At 47.7% G+C, this 27,154-nt stretch overlaps 1 protein-coding gene across 1 annotated transcript in view; it reads right to left on the bottom strand.

Moving 5' to 3' along the window:
* Window positions 1-10,421: 10,421 nt before the first annotated feature.
* LOC133343886 (chondroitin sulfate proteoglycan 4-like) overlaps window positions 10,422-27,154 on the bottom strand; it is a 36,057-nt gene continuing 19,324 nt past the window's right edge. The window contains 3 exon segments of the mRNA XM_061553856.1: window positions 10,422-19,951; window positions 25,604-25,784; window positions 26,716-26,891. Of these exon segments, the coding sequence (XP_061409840.1) occupies window positions 17,823-19,951; window positions 25,604-25,784; window positions 26,716-26,891 (2,486 nt within the window). The 3' untranslated portion in view covers window positions 10,422-17,822.

Below are 27,154 nucleotides of genomic sequence, written 5' to 3'. Positions count from 1 at the left end.
GCTGGGTGGGGAGGGGCTGGTCACCCTGTGGTGCCCTTATAAAACTCAACGTTTAACCTACTCACGCCGGCTTGTGCCCGCCCTCACAGTCGGGCATATTTGCGGAATACACCACGCCGCCGTTGACCCTGGCCATTGACCGAGCAACCCAACGTTCCTACCAGCTCCCTCCGCAGGAATGCGTTAAGTGTCTGTCTTCGTCACGTCGATTGTGAAAGTGTGCTAACATACCAAGCAGCATTGGTTTCTACTAAAAGTTAATGATAAATCCAAGAGGTCATTGAGGAATCATCAGAAGGCTTCCAGTGTAACGCTACTTTTCAAATGACACAACTCGTGATGAAAATTAATACCCAGTTGATTTCCCGTCCTGGCATTTACAAGGATTATTTTGATCCATTTAAAGCAATCTGAAACAATGAAATAGGTGAGCAGCACAAACTGTAATGTGGACCCAGGGCACTCGAGATGATGCAATTCGAAAGCTTTCTCCAATAACCTTTTGCACACACTGCCATATGTTGCACTCAGTCAATCGAGGGCGTTTGGGGCGGTGACGTGGCCGAACGGTAGTGCCTTTTTCCATTAGGCAGTAGAGGCTTGCGGTTCGAGCCAGGAAACCAAACCCGGTTAACAAAGCAGGAGCGTCAACCAAAAAAAAAACATGTAGTCAACCGTGCTAAATCGGAGGATTGACTCGAAAAAAAAAAGATTCCGAGAGGTTATTCCAAAAAAGAGTAGACCATCTGTGCCAGAGTCGTGGTCCAAACTGTCTAAATTCGAAAACTACTCATGAAATTACCTACTTGAGTAAAACCACCCAGCAACATTTCACCTCCTTATTGTGAAGCTCCTGCCGACTGTACTCGTTTGTGAAGCGTAGCGCATTCACGATATAGCCTTGCACTAAAACGTTTGCGTGAATACCGAATGTGGCAATGGTTGATTTGGCTGAATACAGTTTGTCATAAAAATATTCAACCAAATAAATAGCACGTGTATGTTAATTCTTTGCCGTGCCCTTTCTGATGGATGTTATATTTGTTTAATGTCATATTTTGTCTGTGTTGAGACGTACGCTTAATTTTAAAGTGATACCTGGGTCTCGAGAATGAAAAGAACCCCCGGTGTGATTAAAATGTGAGTCAACGTAGAAATAGTAATGATTAAACAGTAGTGGTCTAAATGGAAAATTCAAGATAACCCACAGTGCGATTGTGGCCATGCATTCCAATCTATGAGCCAAAAACTAAACTACCATCGCCTGGGCTCCTTCAACTGGGGAGGAATAACTAAACAACACAACCACTCTCCTGTAGCCCTCTCATTGTGGCTAACAGACCGCGACGCCGGTATTTAGCTCCCGAACATATCTACATACGCAAGATTATGATAGTGGTCTAGAAATGGAACCACTGCCACTAAAATACAAAACTATGCTTCTGCACTGTCACGACAGCATCTGCAAACATGCCAAGGAGAGAACTGGCTTGCCTTACACAAATGCACGATCGCAGATCCTTCATTCGCACCCCCGATGAGCACGCTTGGCTACGTATCGTGTGAAAGAAGTTCTACATACGTACATTCATTTTTGGAGATAATGGGCACACGTTGAGACACCACATAATGGGGAAGTCAACAGTGGCTGTCCTATGGATAGACCTGTCCCTGCCATAGAAAAGTGGAAATTTCACCGCTGGCTCCGGGCTGTAAACAAGAGATGAACAACACCTACATGGTCATTTGAGCCGGAAGACACTCGGAATGGTCACACACTGCAACAGACACTTAAGAATTTTTGAAACCACAATGGATGTAACAGTGAAGTGTTGACGAATGTAAAAAGTATGTCCTACACACACACTCAACAACCAATGATTACGAATAATAGTCTTGATACAATGGTGCCGATGAGTCATCGTGTACCCAAAACCTCTTCCTCCCTCCTCTCGCCCAAACCTCAAAGACCGCTATTCGCTCTGTTCCATTTCCTTTCCTTTTGTTTGAGAACAGCAGGAATATATTTTGACTTTCTGCTGTGATAAATATGTTTAATTATAGACTCAGAGCGGCATCTGCAGAGCTGGTCTGTAAGACACTCTGGGCCCCATTCGTGTGGAGTTTTTGGCAATCATTGTGCTTCGTTTTAGTGGAACGATGGCAGTTTTTGTGGAAAAATCGGCGCCTTTCTGCAATTCCAACAACACTGACATAAAATTATTCAATTTAAAGCATATTTTCTGCCACTCCCAAGTCTGCACTTTCAGAATGGCTTAAAATCGACAGGATCGTGGTGTGTGGATCGAATTGAGCCAGGCGATTGCAGAAACCTTATGCTAAAGGGCCGATACTTTATGGAACCACTGCAGTGAAATTAGAGTAAACCTCATCGTTTTTTGGGACGTAATTTGTATTTATTTATTTGGCCAATGAAACAGAGTGACCAAGTGTTGTGCATGGTTACACAGGGTGTTACACAACCACTGTATGGCATACAGAACTTAGGTAATGCTGCGTCATGGACATTACTAAGCTGTGGCTGAAATCTGTAGACTGTGAGAATAACGTGTGCACTGTGAAACACGGTGACAGCAGTTAGCTGCTGCCACGGGAAATCTTTCGCTCAGTCTCCCCGGGAAGACATTAACATTCCTGGTTTCTGTCGGTTGTGTAAAAAAATAAAAGTATACACCACTCAAGACAATGCACGTATATCTAAGTTCACCACTCTTCCGGTATGTTGAACTTCTTTCGCACAGTACGTAGCCAAACGTGCTAATCGGAGGTGCGGGGTAGGGCCCAACAAACTAAACACAAAAAGACCGTTTAAAAGAAATTCGTTTATTCTGTCCATGGTATGTCCTGATTTGTTTGTACATCAGAGGTGGCAACCCTTTTATCCAGCCACCAAATTGAAATCGATGGACGTCTCTTAGTGACTCATCAAACAACGTACAGTATACCACATCACTTGCCAATTGTGCTCCTGGAATGCTTAATTATTTTCAAACCATATCAGTCAGCCGAGCATTGCATTTAATCAGAACATGTAAAAGAAAACGTACAGTTCCTTATCAATCCACTGATAAATAGAGGCCCTCTCCCGTGCAGTATCAGTCATGGATGTTGTTTGACTGTGTGCGTTGGTGAGAGGGCCCGGGACCTGTTTCAAGTATCAGTGTATCACTTAACCGTGGCCAGGAATCAAACTCGGATGGTTGGGTTCATAGTGTGCAGTGCTGCCCAACGTACAGCCACGTGATCATCTCATGCGTTAGTGTGATGGCTTCGCGAAGCGGCAAATGCCTCCCTGCGGTAGCTGTTAAAGTCGACTACAGTGGGCGAGCGAGTAAGCTTTCAGCGCTCGATGGTAGATATCACACGCCGCTGTCAGGTCTTGAGTGCCGCTCAATCCAACCATTGGCAGGAAAGTGAGCACAGCACCCATCCCCCTCCCATGGCCTGCTGCCCCCAGCCTGGGAGGTAATGAACTGTTGTGGGTCTGCCCCCACACCACTACCCCTAAGTGCCTGAACATGTGGAGGATGGGGAAAGACTGTCTGCCCCGCCAGCGCTGGCAAATGCTTTGCACGAGTAGATATTTTTAGGAACTAATTCTGGATACATTTGCAGACTTTGAGAAATCACATCGAAATAAAAATTTTATTTTTGTCTTTCTTAAAATGTAAATAGAACCCCTCTTTCGAGACGTCCGGCCAGCGTGGAAGAGTAGGCCAATGACACCCTCTAGAAGGGCTCTCTAGAGGAAATTGTAGGGCTTCCACCCTGATCTCATGACAATAAAACGAGGATACAATGCGTTAAGCGCAGTCTCTTCATCTATGATTAAGATCTCCAGTCTCATTTACGTATTTTTTTATGGCAACAACATCGCACGAAGCCCCAGTTTACAATCGCCATCCAATCCCTGGCCACTGTCGACCCAGAACACCGTGCAAGACTTAGCCTGTAAAGCTGCCCCATTGCCTGATGGGATACTAACGATGGTTTTGCTATGCGAGTTCCTACCACAAGAATGTGCCATGTCCAACAACGCTGGCTCAAGGCCAGACGTGGGGATAAGCAGTCACTCGAGAGCGCATACAAAATCATTTTAGGCTTAATTTCAAACAATTCATTTGACTTTCCGCCTAATGTTACGTCCCGAGACGAAGACACGTTGCAGTCTGACATGTGCAGCTAACAGTGCATCACCCCGTGTCAGAGGATGGATGCAGATGACAATACCACGTAACTCCTTCCGCAGACACTCCTCTAAAGACATCTTCATCCACATTAAGTGTGCGCGCGTTTAGGAGCCCTGACAAAAAAGTTGTTTTTAATGAATGTCAATCAAGCGAACAAAAACGAATCAAGTTTCAGAGCTCGAATGCAGCCAATTTCGGTGAAAAGCCACAATAGGATTTGTTTTATTACCAGAAATTCGGCGGCCGCCTTATTCTGGATTCTAGCCGCGTCGTGCCACGCCCCCACTGATGTCCTCTTCTGCCCCCCCCCCCCCAATGTGTGCAGATACTACTGACGATTGTATGTAGGGTGTGTTGGTATATATATGTGCCTACAAAAGAGATTACTTTTTTTTGGGAGGATGGTGAATTTTTTTTATTTGGGGGGGGGGGGGATCGAAAATTGTTGTGACCCTTTTGGATCAACATTTTACCCCCACATCTGGAGGGAAGTGGGGGTCCACTTTCTATAATATTTGATTCAGGCCTTCCGAAAGCAATGGCGGCGCCAGGATTTTCAGGTAGGGGGGGGGGCAACCCCTCCAGCAATGAGAAATGATAGAGGAGTTGTTAGTAAGTGAGGACTTGTCCCTTGCTTTTTATTCGACGCGTGTGCGGCGATGGCGCAGCCATCGATCGAGGATCGAATTCGAACCGCGTTGTGTGATCAGCATCGCGGCTCGCTGAAGGTGAATGACTTCAGCGAAGTCGTGTCCTGTAGACGCAACTGCGCACAATTCTGAGTCACGTATATATGCTTTGCCGTTACTGTTTGCCAATTATGGACTCAGACTATTGTCCTGTCAAAATGCCGATTTATTACTAATACACCCCAAAATCCCTAATTTCGATCGGATAATTGGGGGGGGGGGGCACATACCACCCCACCCCCCACTGGCTCCGCCAGTGTCTGAAAGGCTCTCTTATAATCTAGTTGGCGGACAAAAACGGACAAACGGAACGCTGGGCTTTTATAAAAGATAATTATTGTTGTTGTTGTGTGCGGTCACTGATGACCGGTGTGAGAAATTCCGCTCGCCGCTGAATGACTGACGGCTGCTGAATGCGCGACTCTCAACCCCAGGCTCTCAGCGGCGCCTGCTCAGTGCTCTGACCGACGGGAAATGTGGCCGCGTCAGTGTCTCTACTTAAATAACACAGCACGACTTTAGCCGCAAAGACGAGGACCTGTGTGTGCGTACATCCCTGGGTTTGTCTACGCATGAGGGTACTGCGTTGTATTTAACACGTTACACTGCATTCAGTCACGTGGGACACTTGTTACAATGAGACACGCAACGTTGTTAATTATGTCTCGTTCAAGGGGATAAAACAAACTCGTCGACACATTCGTCAATAACAAGTGGCCTGCAGAGGAAATTGAGACCAGAGAGACAGAGAGGATACTTAGAGTTGGAGACTACACTTTACACCATGGGGTCCTGATCTAAAATAAATGTTTTAATGATGACCAGTTTTTTTTAAATTTCCATATGAATAGTTACCTAACAGTAGCTCTTGAGTGACCAAAGCCTTAATAATCAAAACGTATTACTTCTCAATAAACGGCGTACAATTCTGTAGAGTAATTTAATATTTTAAAAGTACACTGCAGTAACCCTGACTCCAAGACTTTTATGACAACTGTATTAATATTTAACAAACATTCGGCTGCTTTATCACTGGAAGCAGCAACGCTGCGATTAAATATTACAGTGTCACCTCTACCTTTTGGCTGTTACTGCCTTTGCATCAATCATAATTAATGTCTGGACATGTGAAGACGAGCGTTATAGCTCATCGTATTCCTCCAGTCCAAATACATATTCTGATTACTGATGTCCCTTCCCTACAAAAAAACAAGTAATACATTCATAGGAACCAAGAAACAATAACCAGATCACACAATTCTATATCTTCACTGGTGCCACCTCTGGTAATCCGATTACCCTAACACATGAACGATTACTGTAATGCGACAATCCCCAGTGCTCCCAAGGGGGCATAAGGTGACTCGAATTCACGTCCGTGCATCCGACACGAGCCGTCTCTTGTCACGCCAGGGGCAATGGTCACCGTGTCTGCGGACCGAGCGTGCAAGCACACAGCTGTTTGTGATAAAGAGCAGCTTCGGCATCCGAGTGTCGCGGTGTCTCGGAATTTCGACTCGAGCAGTTGTATCCTGAGCCTGGCAACAGCAGCAGCAGCGAAACGCCTCCTACAGCTGTCAGCCGTAGTTGGGCCCAGTGCACGTGACCGTCATTCCCCGAGCCACTTTGTTATATTGGTGCGAGTTGGATACAAGATGGGAACAGCTATTTTAGAATCCTTCTCATTAAAGCGAAGCATGCAAGGATGACAAGTTATGTAAACTTGTAACGAACGTCACGCATTTTTTTATGCCTGTAAAAATAATTGTCTAAATAAAACGTTTCTACTGTAGTTATGAAAACATCTCCCACATGCAAATACCATGTCTGCCTTGAGTGTAAAAGAACGATTGTTTTCAACTTTTTGAGAGTTTACATTCTTTGGTTGTAATTGTTTACAATATTCTACAGCCCTTTGTGATGAGGCCTCTGACATGCTGTGACCACACTGCACCATGCTGGTCACGGGCCAGCATGCCCAGCACGGCTCAGCATGGTGATGTTACCAGCCATGGCCGGGAATTGAACCGATAAGATCCAGGTTTCATAGTGCTGTGCACAAACCACCGTGCTACCGATTCCCCCAATGCTTTGAAATCATTCGTTGTTCGTTGAAAGGGCTTGTGAGATTTTTTTTTGCTGATGATTTTGTAAACTTGTTTAACAAAAAAAGCTGGAGCTGCAGCTATTTTTGGTATTGTCGAGTAAAATACATCACCCCCATACGGCTGACGAGTCGTTCTAGGCACGTGCGGCTCCAGCTGTGGAAATATTTTCAAACCCCTCGTTTAATAAATACATCAGGACTCGTGAAGCTGCGAGCAGTTGACTAATCCAACCATCCAACTGCTTCATTTAATGGGTTTCTGAACGTCAACGTTAATTAGATTGGTGCACTCTGCGTAATTCATTGCAGTTATGACTGGGGAGGGATCAGTAATCTTGCGACCGGTTCACAGAATCAGTCAATGGGCGGTGGTGACCCTGAGCAGGAATCGAACCCGGGTGGCAGACTTCGTAGCGAACCACGAAACTACAGCACAGCATCCCATCCCACCCCAACGAAAAATGTAACGATCCATTTGGAACGATCAACCTCGCCACGCGCACTGGTTTAATCGTTCCGTCTCCGTCCGCTGGACGTCCTCCTCCAAGACGCGTTCCATTCCTAGGCAAGTCAGCCCGGCGCTCACCGCGGTTGTTATTCTTGACCAGGGCCACTCAAGTATGTCACGTTGTTCAAAAGTAACTGTTTAGCCACGCGGGGGGGGGGGGGGGGAAACGGCAGTGAGTCATGCTCACCGGTTTTCCGTCACGCGAATTCTGGCAACAATAATCCCAAGCCGACACCGCTGCATTCATTTTCCCGTGGTTGTTGTTGTTGGGTTTTTTGTTTGTTTGTTTGAGCCGCTCTGAGCGTCGTTGTAGGGCTCCACTTGTATGATGGGGAGGAGGAGGAGGCGGCGGCCACCACTCTCGTCGCACAGCTTCCTCTTGCTGCTGCTGCTGCTATGGCGACAACCAAAAGGGTTTGAGCTTTGTGACCATTGTACTCTAAGCCGGCAGGGAAGGGCAGCGGAGGGAGTTGGATCCTCAGAGCATCGGGCTGCATCGGGCGCGCCACTCACAGTCACGCTCGCGTTCGAAGATGCAGATGTTGCGAGTCCGGACGAAAGAAGCAGCAGCGATGGATCATTCTACCCGCCCCATGGTCGTTTTGCTCTCCCCAACCTCTCTCTCTCTCTCAATGTATGCGTCCGTCTCCATGTCCGTTGTCTCTGTGTCAATCTCTCGATCTCGCCGGTTGGATGCCTCCCATGTCTGTAGCTCTCCCAGTGCCGGATTATCCCAGGAGCAAAAGTAGCTACTACATATGTAGTAGCTACGGGCCCCGCACTATTGAAGGGCCCCGCGCTAAATGCTTTCAAGCTATCAATTCCGGTTCAGTGATTCTGCACTTGCTTTATTACTATAGTACTATACCGCCTTAAACTTTTATGAACGACTGGGTGTTTAAGGTTAGAGATTTGTCGTATTATCTGGCTGTATAGCAAATGAAAAAATAAAATTACTATACTATGCAAGCAAAAAAAAGTGTGCTTTCATATTGATGTATCTTTTTATGTATTTAGCGCCCCTTTATAACATATGCTCCAGGCCCCGCACTAGCTTAATCCGACACTAAGCTCTCCCCATATCCGTGTTTCACGTTGTTTGTCTCAATGTAGGCGAACACGGTGTGTGTCTCTTGTCAGTGTCTCTGTCTCTATCGTCGACATCTTTCTCTACAACTTTGTGAGTCTCTAGCAATGAATCTATCTAGGCGTCTTCATCTCTCTCTCTCGCTGTGCCTTTCCCCGTCTCGGCGCCTGTCACTGTTGATCACAGTTGTGGATTGCCAGGTCTGTCTCATGGTCTTCCTCCGTCTCTGTGTCGAATCGTCTCCAACCCTCTCTCCGATATGTGCATCTCACTGTCTTTGTCCTCCGTGTCTTTCTACTCTGTCTCTCTCTCTCTCACCGTGTGTCTCGCTCCGTGTCTCTGTCTCTATCTGTGTCTGTCCCTTTCTCCCCATGAGCCCAGGGCTTCCACTCAGCGTTGAGAGGGGGTTGGCCACTTGATTCGAGTTTCTCACAACCAGTGCAGGCAGATCCGTTACTTCCCAATGTGAAGCCGTGAAGCAAAATAAATGACGCTATAATTACTTGGGATTAAAATCAAACCTAGATTCCACACCACTGGTGTGTTGGGAGGGAAAGACGAGACAATCGGGTTAAGGCAAAGTCATATTTCGTTTGGAGACAAACGCAGCTCCATTGTTGTTGCAGCCTTAGCGACGTGGAGTCTAGACGCCGCAGAGAAATCAGCCACATTTCTGAGAAATCTTGCCGCTTTCCTGCTGCGTCTTGTTACGAAACAAAAATCCCTGAGAGAAAAATAATAATAACCATATATCACCGGCACTTCTCTTTAAGGTAACAGTGGTTATCAGACTTAGTGTGGCATCATCGGGGCGAGTTTATGCTTGAGTTTGCTGAAGACGTCTGGCCCCTAGTCACTACTCATGTGGTCAGTAGCCCTGAAAGACAATAATTTAACAAAAAAACTCGAGAAAATAAACGGGTTTAATGTAATAGTTTCGACGGAAACACTCGCGTGAAACTGTAGTACAGTGTTCATGTGAAACGAAACAAAGCTGCCATGCTATAGACATCCTGGAGTCCCTGCTACTGTAGTTTGATGGAGTTGCTTTAGTGTGTATGTTGAACTTCTTTCACACCGTACGTTGCCAGCCGCGCTAATCGGAGATGCGGGAGAAGGACGACAGACTAATACACAAAAAACAGTTAAAGATAAATACGTTTTCAAACTGGATGATTTAAAAGTGCATAGCTCACCGTGGCTTCTTAATATCGCAAGAAAGAGCGTTCCAGACGGTCGCAGAAGCACATTTGAAAGCGCGCGATGCGGTGACCCTCTTTGTTCGATGGCGAGCCAAAAGTTTGGCTGTTTTAGCGGAAATACCAAGTGAATTTACACTGAACCTTAAGAATCTTCATCACAGAGTATTACGTAAGAAACCTGCAAGTGATCCTCCCGAGTTTGATTCGTGACCACCACGAGCACCCTCCATCAGTGGCGAGCGATGTCTGAACCAGTCATGTGGTAGCAGGGGCCACAGCTGCATTTTATTGCATTTCTGTACAGCCAGCAATGAAAACGCCTTAACAGCAGAGCACGCGTTTGTAATAAACACAGCAGTTACACAGCAAGGCTCTTAAGATACAGAACTGGGCAGAACTTGTGAACTGGCCGTGCATTGCCAACAGCTCAACATATTCCACGAATGCAGCCACCCAACCAATCGCGTTGTTTGCGATGTGACGTGTGTTTTTAATTCTCAACTAATTCAGATTTATTTGGTCATTCAGCTTCCACGCAGCTTAAACGCCACGCAATGCAGACACATAGCGATCCTACACAAAGAAAGTTCACCCGATTGATTTTGAACCGAGGTTAATTTTTGTTATATTTACAACAGAAAATGTCTTCTGAGTTGTTTTTCTTTTCCGCTAACAGTACACCCGAATATTCTGGTCACTAGCTTTGAATGTGACGTTCAAAATCAATACGCTGTCTGCCTGGGGAAGTGACCGCTTGGGAGTGGAATCCCATGGGAGAAACTCTAGAGATTCTGTGAAACATTTCCAATAATGTAACAGCTGCGTACCAGAGGCGGCAGATGCAGTCGTGAACGTGGCTTTAAAAAAAAATCTAAAGCTCGCTAAACCAGAGCCCCATCAATTTTCAAAGGAAAGCCTCTCGAGAAACATCTTCTCACTTTCTATCATCCACCCAGGATGAGAGGGGACTCACAGGCAATATTTTTGTGACACGAGTGGTAGGTTTTGTCGTTTAATTCAAGGTAATGTGGTATTTATTAAAAAAACGGAACACAGTTTCGCTTGTATATAGGTGCTCTTCATGCAGAGCATCCCAGGATGCATCACGACTCTTGACAATACAGAAAACCCCGAATGGCCACCACTCCAACTCAGGGATGAGTAAATGTCCTTTAAGTTTTGACTGAAAATATTCGACTGTGCATGCATTCTTGGGATGGGGCTCGAAAGGCAGGGAGAATAACAGCTGCAGATGCTTGCCTGTCCCTTCTTGATGTTTGGTCACAGCACAAACACAAACGTCACAGCACCAACACACAGTTCACAACACCTGCAGACCCATCACTTGCAAAGCGTTAAAAAGGCACACTTGCAACATTTTTTTACCAGGTGACCACCAGAATGAAGTCACCTGTTTCACAGCTGATAAAACACGTAACCGTTTATATGCAGTGAAGCACGTGAACTTACGGCGGTACCGTTGGGGATAACTAAAATCTTAACTGACGGTAACGATTTAGTTGTGTTTCTGCATATTGTTTTAAGATGCAGTGTTTTACAATGATTATGACGCGTTCCTTTTTTACGTAATCGTGAGAAGCTGGATATCTTTAACACGTGCCTCCTCAGTAGAGCGAGGATTTATCCACAACTCTGGCTGCCGCCTGATGATGCTGGTGGTAATTATCGGCGAAACGTCACAGTACTTCAATTGTAAATGTTGTGGGGTTACTCTCCAACACACCGGTGTAGTGCTGAACTAGTAGTGAATTACCACGTTTGTATTTACGTGACAAACCTTACTAATTGGCTGTGTCGGGTGGTGGCGGGTTTAACAGCACATTTAAATATTTACGCGATCTAACCCAAACACCTCTCTTATGGATAATATTGGTCGTGAAAGCCTACCACGTGTTAAACGAACATGCCCGCGGCCGAATCACGCAGCGATTCGGCCGCGGTGTGGACAAGTTGTTACGATTCAGGGAAATAATTCGATAAACTTCCTTTTCGTACAATTTTTGTAGTGGGTAAATAATTGGAGAACTTCTTGCGAGGCAACACGATATTTATTCGCAATCTGGGTACAGGTCCCTAACACGAAGGGGTAACGGCCCCTTCCACCCGATAGCTAAGGAGGTGAATGGCCTCCGGGCTACACGACTGCCTAACACGGGGACCACCCTGCACGTCTTTGTATCCCTCCGGCTAGGGGGCTCTAGGGGGCTCTAGGGGAGGCTATCCCGACCCGACCGTGCCAATGTGTACGGGTCCTGACCTCTGGTCCGCTCAGACCCGGCCCTGAGAAGGACATCGGGAGAGGGGAGCCCCAGGGTTTCACCACTGGCCACACTCAGCTCCGGCCCTGAGAAAGGGCAGCGGAGTTTGTGGTCCAGGTCCTATTCTAGCCCCTTCTCCGGTCTTCGCGCTGGTATGACTGAGCCGGACCCTTGAGAGGTCCGGCTTATATACCGGTTCGTGGCTTGCTCCGCCCTAGCCACGCCTCCCTTCCAGAACTTTCTGGAAGGTGACATCATCCCCCGGTCCCCCCTCCCGGGGTCCGGGGATTGTGTCCCAGGATCGGCTTCCCAGGGATTGTAGTTGACCCCTTTGGGCCACGGTCACTAACTCTGGCGTGGCAGCGCTGCCGCCTCCTGTTGACGAGAACGGGCAGCTACCCGCTAACAGGATGGAGAATGCCCATTAATGCCTCGACATTTGTACCACTTTGCATTGTCTCGTACCGTTTTGTTTGTATTGCCTCGTTTGTTCAGTTTTTTTTCCTATTCACTCCATAATCCCGAGTGTAACACGGCATCTAACTTGCATACACCTGTACAGAGGTATTCGATTATTGCGTGCACAATTAGATGCATCTACTGTGAGCATAAGAAATAGATTTCAATCAATCAATGCATCATTAAATGTATAGCTTTGTATTCAGTAGTAAAAGTGAGATTATATTAAGGACACGTACATGTTTTTTTAAACGATAAATATTTTGATATAATCATTTTACTTTATATTCAGAACGTGATGGTATAGTTATGCCTTAACATGAGGAACACAGTGAACAAATCAGATCCTCATTACTTACAGAAGACACTGACCCAACAGAGCATCACGGCACTGCCACTTCTACAGGTAACCCACAGCATGATCGAGGATCGATGAACTTCTGCTATCGGGACACCAACCTTAACACAGCATCTGCGGTACAACACACGTTTACTGCAGTAACATCCGCAGATCGGTCAGATTTTGGACACGTGTTAATAATGTTGGTACCCATCACACACACCATGCGCACCGAACGATTACTCCACTTCAGACATTTATTGTGCAGCTTCATGGCCAATCTGCAATGCCTCCGTGATGTCCCTGACTCCAGCTCGGTCACGCGGTTCTCCGCTCTCCAAGCTTCCGTTGGGATCACTCGCCTAATGGGTCTGCTTCTCAGAGAACTATCAGCAGTGTCTGTCTTGCTGCCCTTGAATCGCTTGGCCCACTCTCACACGCGAAGTCGTCGTCCTTGTATCCAAGACACAAGCTCCGATAAACCTCAGCAGCCTTAAATGCCAACGATCACTGTAACTTCGGGCGCAGATTTCTGTCCGAGCATATCCACTCACGACCACTGGACCACCTCCACAGGTGACATTATTTGACACCGCTGTATGCAACAGGCAATTTTATCAGCATTATGGACTTTCCATAGCGCATACTGTGCTTGCACATTGTATAAGAAAATAGACAAAAAAGTTAATAATTTGCTTTGATAATTTCAAGACAGTGGTGACAATTGATATTAAAACACTTTAGCAGATGTGATTGTTAAGTAATTTTTTGTTCCATGTCAGAATCCACAACACCCGCGCAGATGGCAATGTGGGATCGTGCCTCACAATTACAAGTCCAAGGATTACCTCGGCTCATCACGCTCCAACGCACTCATCCACAATACATGTTTCTTCAAACCAAGTGTCTTTATTCAACAATGTGTGTATATGGGGGGGGGGGGGGTCATCTCCTATAGCAGCCCTGAAACCGAGGGTGGAAATTCCACATTCCTTTGGTGAAGAAAAGTCTCTACATAGAACAACCAATGCTAAATAGCCACAAAGTGGTGTTTATTTTACACACCTTGAAAGACTGAAGGGTGGAGTCGATGACCACCGAGTGGGACTTCAACTCTTGACCTTTCTATTGTGAGTAGACCACCTTGTCACAGAACCCCCTGGCCGGATATTATATGATTGTAAAAAAAATAACCCGAACAATATGTGGATACGACTTTTTATAAATATTTAGTTTCCCTAAAATGTTTAAAAGACAATCTCTGCATTGCATAACGATTGCATAATACGGCACCGGTTATCGGAATCACACAAATGCCTTCATCGAGACTGGGCGGTGGTGCAGTGATTGGCGCACTGAATCCTGAAGCGCATGACCCCCGAGTTCGAATTCCTGGCCGGACACCGCCTCTCATCAACCCGAGCTGATGTGCCCGCGCGACGTACGATCAAACAATCTCCACAGTCTCAAGCCGTGTGAAGGGCCTCCCATCTAGCCACGTGTGGACACTATACAGCGGGCCGCGCGTATGCCGTGAATACACGTCGGTACGATCATTGTAACCGAGTGAAAAAAACTTAGCGATTGAACTCTGGTTCCCAAATGGAACTGCCTCGTTCTGTATACAGTGTCGGTGTCAAATGAGCATGCTCTTATTTTTCGCGTACAATAACGTGGCACACGCGTCAATGGGGTAACGCACACATTTGGAAACTTGGCTGTGACGGTTGCCAATGAATGGGACTTTGTGCAGCCCGTGAACCCTTCTCTGTCGTTAACAGCAGCCGGTAGGTAACCTCCCTTCTTGGCGGACAGTTATAAAGGAACACTGATTTCGACGACGAAAGAGTCACTTCAATTGAGCACCACTGGAAACTGGCTGCAAACGTATTACCCCATAGCTTCCCGCTACCACCAATGCCAACAGACTGGGGTGAGTGAACCGGCGAGTGTGAAGCGGCAGTTCTAATCGCTGAACTACGACCTCACACCGGCCCCTAGCGAACGAGCGGCAATTGGCAGCTGGCGTGGGGCCGTTTCCTTGGGCCGACTCGACCTGAATTTGAGTATCTGGCAGCCGTGCGTGAGAAAAAAAAAGAAAACAAACCAAGCGTGTCGACAATGGCTGTTGAAACCACATTTTGAAGCCTATACAAGTCGTGGCAGAGACACCCCGGGGTTAACTAAAGCCCGAACGTTACAAGCACAACGCAGCATGTAACGACAGACGACACCGCCAATTCGTGCATTGAGCATCCTACCACTGCATATGCAATACAGATCCGTGCATAGCCGTGCTCTCTCCCTTCGTAGGGAACAACTAGTGGTATTATTGAAAGACATCTTACATAATAATAAAAACACTGGTGTAACAAAGGAAACTCTCAAGGCATTCCGAGTGGAACGTAAGCGGTTGAAGAGAGCCTGGTTTTTATAACCCTTGAAATAATTCTGCACCGAACTAAACATTTCCGCTAAGAGAAAAAAATTGCGTCCCGCTTCAATTCCGTGGGAACGTGGTATTGCCTGGCCAACCACAGGTGTATCTGCGGGTCAGAATCAAGGGGGCTTTTGGCTGGGTTTGATTTGTGGCTAGGGACGATGAGGCCACAAAAGTTGGTTCATCAACGACAAAACAATTTGTCATCGGCCCCTTTTTTGCAGGCGACTACACTCGGGCCCCTTAAAAAAGTTGACCGCCCGCCAAACACCCAGCCTAATGAAGGCAGGAAACCCCCAGCTGATGATGAGTCCGTCACTTACCCTACTTTCCACAGTGTTTTTCCAACCAAATATTTTCACGTAATCCGATTCGTCGAGTAGTCGCACGATAATCGTTGGAGTAGTCGATCATTGACATAATCGGGATAGCTCAGCTGTAGTTCGATTCAATAGTTTACCAGAGCACACGCGGCCACACGTTAGCCACTGCTGGATTGTATACATCACCTGAGAATTATATTCGTGTATATATACAGTGAGCGCCTAATGGATAAACATTGACTCACTCACTACCTTTTCAGAGGTTTTTTTTTGGAACGTAGAGTATAATTTGAAATATGTATTGGCATAAACAAAGACAGAAATGTATACGCCTATTCATGTTTTCGTCTGTGGAGTTTCAAAAAAAATTCTCAAAATGTTGGTAGAAAACATACAAATCCAGATTAAATATTTAACACTTATTTTCTACACTATGTGGATATGCTTGTCAAAGTACCTTTCTGATATCCCACCTAATTCTACTTGCCCACTAAATGTTTATTGGCATTATATTGCTGCATTAAACATTAAAATTGTATAGTACCATAAAATTGTATTGTGCATTCAATTATTAAAGAAACATCTTTGGAGGGCAGATTACTGAGACAGGTATGAGAGTGAGCACCCAAAGGCTGGAGACAAAGCATACGGTCTCAAGCCAGATCGTGGCATACTTTGTGTATAACCACTGCAAGGGAAGTGGGATCTTGTGGAGAGAAGCAATGGCAAGTCGTGGTGGTATCAACAGCATTGGCCATGATAAACTCTTTTTTTAATTAAGGCATCAATTTGTATCTCTTGCAGAGCAGTGCAACAACGGCCCCATGGAAGTGGCTACCACAGAGCTACCTCTGATATGTCTTCAAGTGACCTATCGTCCATACGGTAGGAAGCAGCATTTTCCCACCTGTCTTCAACTGAGAGTAATGCTCATGAACCATCAACTCTCTACACTTGAGAAGCTGATTTAATCATAGGCCTGGAGTTGAACCCACGGCCTCAGTGGTTGCCAGCTCAGTGCTCTGACCTCTAAGCAATCCGGTCACCCCCGCTCGTCGTGACCTCTTAACCTTGACGATTAAAATCCACATACAAAAATAGTAATAAAAAATTACGCTTTCACATGGGATGCGGTCGGTTAGCCCAAGACCACGTTGACTGGCAGACCAAAATAACAACAAGAATTCCAAGTTTATGTTTCCGCTTCTCTTCTACAACACTAGGTCAACAATAACGATGATAAGCAATCCAATGTTGGGACAATATTGATGCGCAGTGATGCTAAAAACGATTCCAAATGTATTGTAAAATGCTCACAAACGCTACTCGGTATTTGCTGTATATTCTTATACTATCCGGTAGCATTTAACAGGCAACACCCTGCTGATGATACTCAGTAAAGCGAATCCTTGTGAAGGTCGGCCCGAACAACACTAATTTTACTGGGATAACATTGATCCGTAAGGAGCTTTGTTTCGTTGAACACATGTTGCTTCATATCGGTAATTACGTTTGTCACAAAATCAAAACGTGGCACCATTCATAAAAAAAGTACAAACTCTCTGTATTCAGCCACTGATAACACCGGTCAAATTATAACGCTTTTCTTTCTTTCCTGCCCTTTTTGACGGCCGTATTTTTGGCAAAACGCTCTTTGCACAACGTTTATATATATATGTAAAAACAAAAGAGAAATGGTACCAACGAGATATGAACGTAGACACACCAAAAAAAAAGCACAAACACAGGCTTCGTTCTAATATGCGGCCGTCGTAATGCCGCTGGCCTGGTTGGCTCCAGCTAACCGCAACACGCGGCAGCAGCAGCAGTCCTTTAGGCAGAAGGCCCACCGGCATGTGTTCAGGTCAATTTACACTAGAAAAAACAAACGGAGCAGACGCACCATTGGAACCTCATTTGCCAGTAAAAAATATGATAATTAGTTTTTTACCCTTCTATCTGGCAACAAAACTGACACCTTTTTTAGGAGCAGACGCAATCGCCCATTCTCAACGACCCGCGTGAAAACACGGCGGGCGATCGGGGGGGTGGGGTGGGGGTGAGCGACCTCCACGGGACCACCTCGGCCGAGCCGCACCAGAGAGGGGGGCATACGGGGGTGAACGTGGCGACCCCGCATTCCGCCCCCCCGAAACGGAACGCTCCGCCTTCCCGCGTCACACCCAGTACTGGTTCTTGCGCAGCGAGGGACTTGTGGCTCGGCAGTACTGCAGCATGTCGGCGTTGAAGTGGCACCAGGTGTACGGGAGGGCGGTGGGACTTGGGGGTGGTGACGGGTTTGCCCGGGCATCCGCCACCATGGCCGCCACGATGTCGGCCTCCGCGGACGGCGATCCTCCGCCGCCGAGCGCCGTCACGGTGACGGTGGGCACCGTGGGGCTCCTCTCCGTGTGGCCCACTGTGAGCAGGCGGCTCGGGCCCAGGTTGTTGGGCTTGAGAGCCCGGAAGCCCTTCGCGACGTCGCGGCTCCTCCTCCTGGCGATCGCCAGCAAGGCCAGAGCCGCGATGATCGCGAGCGCGACGGCGGCGACGACGACGGGGACGATGACGTTCAGGTTTCCGCCGCTGCCCTCGTCCACCGACTCCGCCGCCGCCCAGTCCAGATCGGGCAACGACGACGACGGGCTGGGATCTAAGGCGTCGTCGGGGTCGGCACTGCTGTTTTTGTTGCGATTGCCCCAGCGATCCGAAATTTTGTTCCTCCATCGGGGTGCAGGCCTTCTGGCCGGAGCCTCGCTGTACGGGGACACGGTCGCATTGAATGGCGACGCCGCCTCCTCCGTGGCCACGTTCGAGTCCACGGCAGTAGCGCCTCCCGTGACAGGGGGGGTCACCGACGAATCGTGTTCTGAAAGTGCTTCGAGGTGCGACGTTATATTGGGCAACGCGGAAGGATCTAGAGGCACTATGCTGTACGCAAACTCACCCGCCGCTGGCTGGACCCCCTCTGCTCCCAGCACAAACCTAAAGGAATCGTTTGCTTGACGCGCATCCGTTAGGTTTACGTCGTCGACTTCCAGGAGGACGAGCCCCATCTCGACGTCGCTCTGGGTGAAACGCGTCACCCCCCGTGCGTCCCGCTTTCCGCGGAGCGAGCGGCGCGCGAGCCGGCCGTGCCGCGGCGGCCGTAGCACCTCGTAGTGCGGCATGTGACCCGTCAGGTTCGCCAGCTCTCGCGCGTCCAGCATGTCCAGACTCACGGGGGTGGCCGCTCCAGCGGGTAGTGCCAGGTCCGCGGGAATCTTAACCAGGGGCATCACCGCAATCTTGGCAACCAAGCCCGTGACGTTGCTCTCGGTGGTGAGGGCACTGAACTCGAAGTCGTCCTCGGATGCCGACATGTTGGTCATGCGGTAGGCCAGCGAGCCCGCGTCGATTTCGGTTTGCGGGAAGGTGTCCACCCTGCTGCCGTTGAGCAGCAAGAGGCCGGCTTGCGGCCCGCGCGTGACCAGGTACGTAATCTCGGCGCTCTGCCCGTTGGTCTCGCCCGCGAGGTGGCCGCGCGTCACCACGATCGTCGCTTGGCCCTGCACGAGCTCCACCACGCTGTGGTTCACCAGCCGGATGGACAGCGGCTCCACCGCCAGGTTAAAGAGGGTGAAGAGCGGGCGGTGGACGCCGTCCGTCACGCGGAAGTAAAAGACGCCGGACGCGGGACTCCCGTCCTGCACGAACACCACGCGGCCCGCGTCCACGTCCGCCTGCGTGAACTCGCTCACGGCGACGCTCGGGCTGTCGTTGAACGCGACGCGCCCGTTGTTCGGTCTGCTGATGATTGTAAACTTTAATTCGGGCGCCGGATTATCCAGGTCGACGACTTTCAGGTTGCGTTCGGATATCGTGGCGGTGAAGCCCTGCACGACGCTCAAGCCCGGCGTCTTGGTCTTGAGCTCCGGCGCCTGGTCGTTGACCGGCAGCACGTCGATGAGGAAGACCTCCTCGACGACGAGCGAGTCGCCGACGTCACTGCTGCCATCCGGTCGGCCGGCGCGTTTGTTTTTGGGGTTGGGAAACGCGACGAAGGTGAAGTTGTCGCGGGCGTCCTCCGAGCCGTCGTGCCGATAGCGCAAGCCGTGGCGGTCGAGGTTCGCCTGGGAGACGTACGGCTTCTCCTTGGTCACGTTGAAGCTGCCGAGCCAGAGGAAGCCGTGTCGGGGCAGGACGGTGACCTGCAGGTACACCTCGTGCGAGCCGCGCTGTTCCTTCGCGAGCTTGGCCAGCAGGTTCGAGGCGTCCAGGTTCGACTTGTTTATCGCCACTTCTTGGCCCTCCACCACCGTCGCTCCTGTCAACACGTGGACAACGAGGGACGTGATGTCAAAGGGAGCGTAAGAACACGCGGCTGAATTGGGAAACACATTTCCGCAGAGAAACACCCCGATAGAGCACTTGAGCAGTCACGGTTGCTCCGACAAGTGTCCCTCGATGGTTTACGTGAACGTTACGTAGCTCAAGAGTGGCGGACGTGACACCTTCGTCACAGGCAGCACGACTGTGTTGGCTCTGGAGCGTTACACCGCTTACAGGTTTTACGTTGGGAGTACGTGGATGTATGTGTGCGTGTGTTCACGGCATGCGTTTATAGTGCCAACGCACTACGCCACGTATTTGGACGCCTACGTTAAAACTCCTGGCTAGGGCAAATGTCAGTGGGTAAAGTAGTGTCTGGGACTCCCCTAGGTTGACTCAGTCTTAAACGATTAAACGGTGTCTAAACAGCACTGGGGAGACGAAGGAAGCTGGCACATTGTAGACTGCACCGTCAGACAGGCAGTAATAGCTGCGAGTTACTCGCAATTGCCCTCCAGTCTACAAGGCTCAACAGGGGAGCTGTTTTGTGTATAAATTAACGGGTTATATATGGATGGTTGTAGTCACTCGCCATTGTCCAAGTAATAAAAGTGCACGTAACATGTGCCTGTACTCCGTCACAAATATGGTCCTGCCCTGTGTAAACACGTGCAAAGTGAAGTACAGTTTCATACGTGGCGTCACCCAAAAATCTATTATGAATCCCGTATCTTACATTACAATGATACTCACATACATTCTCTGTACACTGCGGACGTACAGCTATATTACTAATAATTTTTCTAACATTTCAATGTACATTACATTTAAACCTAAACATATACGTGTTTTATTTCCACCCGACCTCGTGCAAACACGTCGTTGGTGGATTAGAGAAAAATGAACACGAGGAGTGAGGCGACTAGTGTCTTTACACGTTTAAAAATGTTCCCTAAGGAAGCGCACCATCGCATGCTGCACGTGTTAAGGTCGGATGCCGTGCTTAGGGCAGTTTGGGACAGCGTACATAATTTAGCGGTTGCAGCAGAAGGTGTAACAGGACCCTCAATCGTCTGGATAAAGGTCGGCTACCCTCCCGCAAGGAACGACACTGCCCGGTGGTCCAGCGCTTCGTAGAATTCGTCGCTGCCTCATCTCTGCCTTTGTAAACCACGACAGGCAGGAGATATTCTCAATCGGCAGAGAATGCTGGTTGAGGATGCTATTCGCGATCCACGATCTTGCTTCTTGGCTACAATATCGGTTGAATTGTGCGCTGCAAAAGAAACCCTCTTTCTGGTGAACTTATTAAATCACAACAACTGACGCAATGAAATAAACTCTGCTGCCATTCTCTCCCCCACCCCTGCTAGCTATTTCATGAACCTCGTTCTCCGCCTCCATAAAGGGATCCGCACTGAATGGTCTCACACCTATCTGGTAATTTTTGGCCTCCGAGAGGAGGTTTGGTATTTCTTTCAGCCGCTCACGGTTGGCTCAACAACCCATTGCTGAAAGGGAGCCCACTGCTGGCAGACATCTACAGCATTCGTGCATTGGCAGGCTCCTCGAATGCCCAGCGATCATCCCACATTACGGCGATGACCAATCGCCTGCAACCCCCATGGTTCAGGGCCCACAACCCGCGTAATTATCTTCGATAGTATCCCTCATTTACCCACTGCCACTACTGCTCCTGGTCAAGGTCTCTTCAAATAGGCCCAACAATTTTCTGCGCACGAAGGTCCGTTTTTTTCTTTGCCTTCATTTGGCATTGGCGTTACTCTCGTGACTGACGACCTCGTTCATAATATTTACCGTGTCGCACATAAATTAACGAGCGCAGGACACCGAGTTCGCGTGCGAGCGTGAAGTGACGAGGCAAAAACCGAGTAAACTTTTCAGAGTGCCACCATCCTCAAACGAGCATTGGTGCCATGCTCCTTTCCATTGGAGATCCTGTGCCACAAGTGGGCAGTGTCGCATTTCCACATGTCTTCTTGGTGTGACGTCAAAGCAGTGGTAACACGTGGGGAGGTCTTGCAGAAGAACAGCCGATTTACATGTACGTTTTTTTAAAGTTATGCGTTTGCAATTTATTACGTGTGCGTTTTACAACAACAAAACCCATCCAAAATACATAAAAAATTTTTACAAATTAACGAGATTAAACCCAACATTGGCAAATTAATCATGCCATAACCTGGGGCTAATTCGAAATCCGTTTTTTCAATTTCTCTTGCAAAGATGTATCTAATTATTTATTTGGATTTTATACATATCGATCGCGACCCATTTTGTCAAGATGCTCTTGACGTGCAGATGCAATATGTAAAAATCCAAATAGCTGTAGTTTTGACAAAATCGGGATACAAAAAACTCACATTTTGCTCTTGAGCAAAAAAGGGGAAAATGTTCCAGTTACATAACGGTGGCACGTGACAGCGCATTTCATGCCCGGCACAGGAAGTGATGAGTGCAAGAGAGCATGGAGCAGAAGTCTAGCGCGTGTGGTTTTGCGTTGGCTTACTTCTCGACGCATATGGGTTTAAGCGATGAACGTTCGAACTATTAAAGAAAAAACTTTATTTTACCAGATTAGGCCCACTGAGCTATGTAGCTCTTTTTCAGAAGCGACCTGGCCACAAATGACAGCTCAATGAAGTGGTTTATCATGTGGAAATTTATAGCAGCCAAATACTCAAAACGCATGTTTCTAAAGGTGGAAGGAAAAACCGGAGGACCCAGAGAAAAATCCACGTGGTCACGGGGAAAACATGCAAACAGAGTTGGGATCGAACCCACGACCTCCTGTATACCAGGCGAGGTAGTTAACATCTTACTACCGTTCTGCATTTCTCATGCCTGTGAGCGCACACCAAAGCTAATCATTTTATTCGTAATTAAAATTATTATTGTGCAAGGATATATTTCTAAATAGTATTTGAATGAAATGAAAATCTCCGGACCTTTAATCAGGTCAAGTAATATTTTTTTTATATAAACACGTGGTGCCTTCTGGCACAAATCTGCCAACCAAAAGCGCCATCACAACAGTACCCATAAACATAACAATAGACAATTCCATACAGTGAAAGAGAGAAAACAATATGGATAGTTGTTTATAATAATCAAATAAAAGCAAGTTGTAGCTGTGACTTAGTTGTTGTATGTGGTGACGTGCAGAAGTTAAATTCGCGAGCACATGCAGTTTTAACGAAACTGAGATCAAATAAATTCCCAATTTCCGTCATGAACATAACAAAAATCTCTGAGTATTTGCTGTGGGACAGCGCCACACAGTGCTGGATCTCGGGAAGTGATTGCTGCGAGACGCATTGAGCGGATAGCCAATCCTGAAATTACTGCCAAAAACTATCGCTCGTTCGCTCGTGTCTCAGTCCGTTTGTCTGGTGAGGGTCGCGGCGGCAGCGTGTTGAGTAGTGGCGGTCCACACCTCCCTACTACACTATACACTACACTATACACTACACTATACACTACACTATACACTACACTATACACTACACTATACACTACTACACTATACACTACTATACACTACACTATACACTACTATACACTACTACACTATACACTACTACACTATACACTACTACACTATACACTACACTATACACTACACTATACACTACACTATACACTACTATACACTATACACTACTACACTATACACTACAGCACCGCGTTGAGTAGTGGCGGTCCACACCTCCCTACTACACTATACACTACTACACTATACACTACTATATACTACTACACTATACACTACTACACTACACACTACTACACTATACACTACTATACACTACTACACTATACACTACTACACTACACCCTACTACACTATACACTACTACACTATACACTACACTACTATACACCGACTCTTGCTCTTCCTGGGGAATCCCCAGACGTTCCCAGACCAGCCGAGCGTGTCCTGGGCCGGCCCCGGGGTCTTTGCCCATTACATACAGTATAATAATAATTGTAAAATTAATTACGAGTAATAGCATTACTATTATTACTCAAATGCTCGTGCCATGGCTAAGTAATTGCTCTTATTATTCGCAACAATACTGCTACTGATTATACATAATTAGTAAAAACAAAAATCCCTGGCCTAAGTCACATTTGACCTTGTTTACGAATCGGTGTAAGTGCAAAATGCCCCAACAGCCAAAGCAAAAGCAATGTGTCAAGGATCCAAAGAGTAGTTGGAGAAATGTCCCAAGCCACTTGTCATGGCTTCCTTTGCTGAAGAGTTAGTGATCACAACCGCACATTAAGATCTCTGATGACAGTTCCACATCTTGCGACTGTGTTTATCTTCTTGGTTCTTTCGGTAAAGTCACGTGTTTATGTCCCCGTCGCCTGCGCTCTACACCGTTTAACACACTACGGCGTGGTAGTTTTTTTACGTGCAAGTAGAATTTTTTGCCAACGTGCATAGACGAGGAAAATAACACCGGATGCAGAACACAATGCGGTCTGCGTGACAAAGGCGACGCTCGGCACAAAGTGTCCCGACAAAAACAAGCACGATGCAAAAGCTGTCCCGCACACTTTCTGTCGTAGCGTCTCGTGAGCAAAAATCAACGATGACAAGGACCTGCCCTCTCTGGAGAGATAAACAAGTAGAGCTAGATGTGTCCTTACAAGGATTCAAATGGATGGACGTGATGTAATTAATCGGCATGTTCTGTTTATGTGCCAACCAATACTAGTTGGCTGTGTCGGGTGGTGGCAGGTTTTAACGACGCATTTATATATTTACGCGATCCAACCCATAGAACCTCTAGTGTGAATTGTACATACTTTACAGAGGGCGTTTCTGTGTTGCAGAGGCTTCACTGACGATGTTTGAAAATTTCTCTCTATTCTTCACCCAATATTTGTTTTTGTTAATCCTCGGGGCTCCACAGAGGGAACATTTTACAAGCCTCTGGCCCCGGTCTACAATGGGATTTGCAGAAAATAAAATGACAGCTTAAGGAAAGGGGAGGCCTTGACAAAGCAGTCGATTGACCATGGCTAAAGAAGACTGATGATGGTAGAAAGTGAAAATCTGGTGCATATATTATCAGAGCATGTTTGTGTGCATGTTCACCACAAGTACTGCGTGTGGTTACTGTAGACTTGATGCCTTGCAAAAGGTATCAAAGTGGTGTTTGAGCATCTTAACACCTGCCTTATTGCTGTATAGGGTAAAACCTATTATTATTTTTCATACTTTGACATTGGCGAAAAGGTCCCATAGAGATAAAACTGAATATGATTTATTGCTCCGACGATACCGAAATATGCCCCCGCTACTGAGACACGAGGGCGGTGGATCGTTCAGTGGTCGGCATGTGTTCGCATGAACGCGCTGCGATCTTCGCGCACAGTCACCTGTTCATAATCAAGTTTTTGGGTTTAGATCGCGTTATTTATAAATGTGCCGTAACCCTCCACCACCCGACACGACCAATCAGTAAAAAAGTGGCACGTTGACGAAAGACTGATTGGCCGTGTCGGGTGGTGGAGGGTTACGACACATTTATAAATAACGCGATCTAAACCCAAAAACGTTGATTATTAATAATATTGGTCGCGAAAGCCTACGTGTTAAACTGACGGTCACCTGTGTTGGCGAGCAGCACGCCGCTCCTCCCGGCCGCGTTGTCAAAGGACACGCTGATGTGGAAGGTCTGTGCGGGCAGCTTGGAGGGCGTTGACGAAGCCTGGAAGACGAAGGAGTCTGTGGTGCTCCACTGCCCCATGTCGCCTCCCCGATGTTCGTACGCAATCAGTCCCTCCGCCACCTGGCCAATCACAAACGCCGCTCCGATCAGCGCGGTTGGCTACGCACGGTGCGAAAGAAGTTGAACATACATGCATACATAAGTTGCACTTTGGCTACCGCTAGATGGATCGGGGCGTTATCACACCGGTACTGTTGCCTTTTCGCAGAATGAAATCTGAACAAACTGTCACGTGGTTACGAGACATTTCACCCACAACGAACTAAAGGTGCAGCCCTGCAATGTCTTTGCTCACGCCACTGCGGGCAGAAGGACCTCCAAGATAGCGAGGCTCTAGAGGGCCCCCGATAGAGCGTTTGCTGACCTACTCTTTGACCTCGTCAGACACCTTTGAGGAAGGTGGTGGCAGCACCCACGCTTTAACTCGCCACACGTGACACGACTGTTTGCGCACCCATTGATATGGATGTATGTGTGTATGCGGGTGGGGGGGTGGGCATTTAAGAAACCTCCCCATTGTTTCAGTGGGAGATCGAGCCGGCGACATCACCTCTGGATTAGAGTTCGGTGTGCTAACCCGATGCACCGGCGGCAGCATCCCCGTATTATTTTTTTCCAAAAGTATTTTATGAACAAAACGATATCAGGTACACAAGACAGAGGATATGAAGGGGGGGTTGACACCAGCACCAAACAGATTTCGGATTACAGTGCAATGGAGACCGGTCTGACCCACATGTTTCAATAAACTGCTTCAATAAACTCTACAACCCCGTGGTGTCTTCCGAAGCTCCAATACTTCTGTAGAAGAAGAAGAAAAAAGGGAGGGTGGGGGAAGGAGGGGGAGTGCCTAAATGCCCTCATGCAGCATCCCCATAATTTAAAGAGACACATTGAATGGCCAGTAATTATGCCCCGAAAGGCCCAAGCAGAAATGGCTTCGGGTTTGCGCTTTTGTCAAACTGCAGTGGAGTGCTGCAGCCGCCCGCACCTCCGCTTGGGTGAAGCTGTCTACGGCGGCCGTGGCGTTGTTGTTGGCTCCAGTCCGCACGATGCGGCCCAACCCGGGCTTGTCGATCACGGAGTAGACGACGGAGCGGTTGCTGGGGAACTTGTCGTCGTTGGTGACCACCTTGAGGTCCTGCTCAGTGATAGCGTGCAGGGACCCTGGACGGGGAGTGTCGCACACACAGAGAAGCAGAGGCACGCACAGAGCGTCTCGTGACTTGAGTTTACAATTCCCTGGAACGTGCAGCTCGATAGCTTTGCTGTGTGGGCTTTACCTGATAAGATGAAAAAATTGTGTGATAATAGGTTTTTCCACTTTTTTCTGGCAACAGGTGTTAAGATGTTAAAACACCAAACTGAAACCTTTTACAAGGAATTATGTCTGCATTTTCTTGGTTCTTTCGGTAAAGTCACGTAGGAGG

The sequence above is a fragment of the Lethenteron reissneri genome, chromosome 18 (genome assembly GCF_015708825.2).
Source record: "Lethenteron reissneri isolate LAM-NWPU_2019-01 chromosome 18, ASM1570882v1, whole genome shotgun sequence".
Taxonomy (NCBI): Eukaryota; Metazoa; Chordata; class Hyperoartia; order Petromyzontiformes; family Petromyzontidae; genus Lethenteron; species Lethenteron reissneri.
The sequence above is the reverse complement of the archived record's forward strand: the minus strand, read 5'-3'. Positions and strand labels throughout refer to the sequence as shown.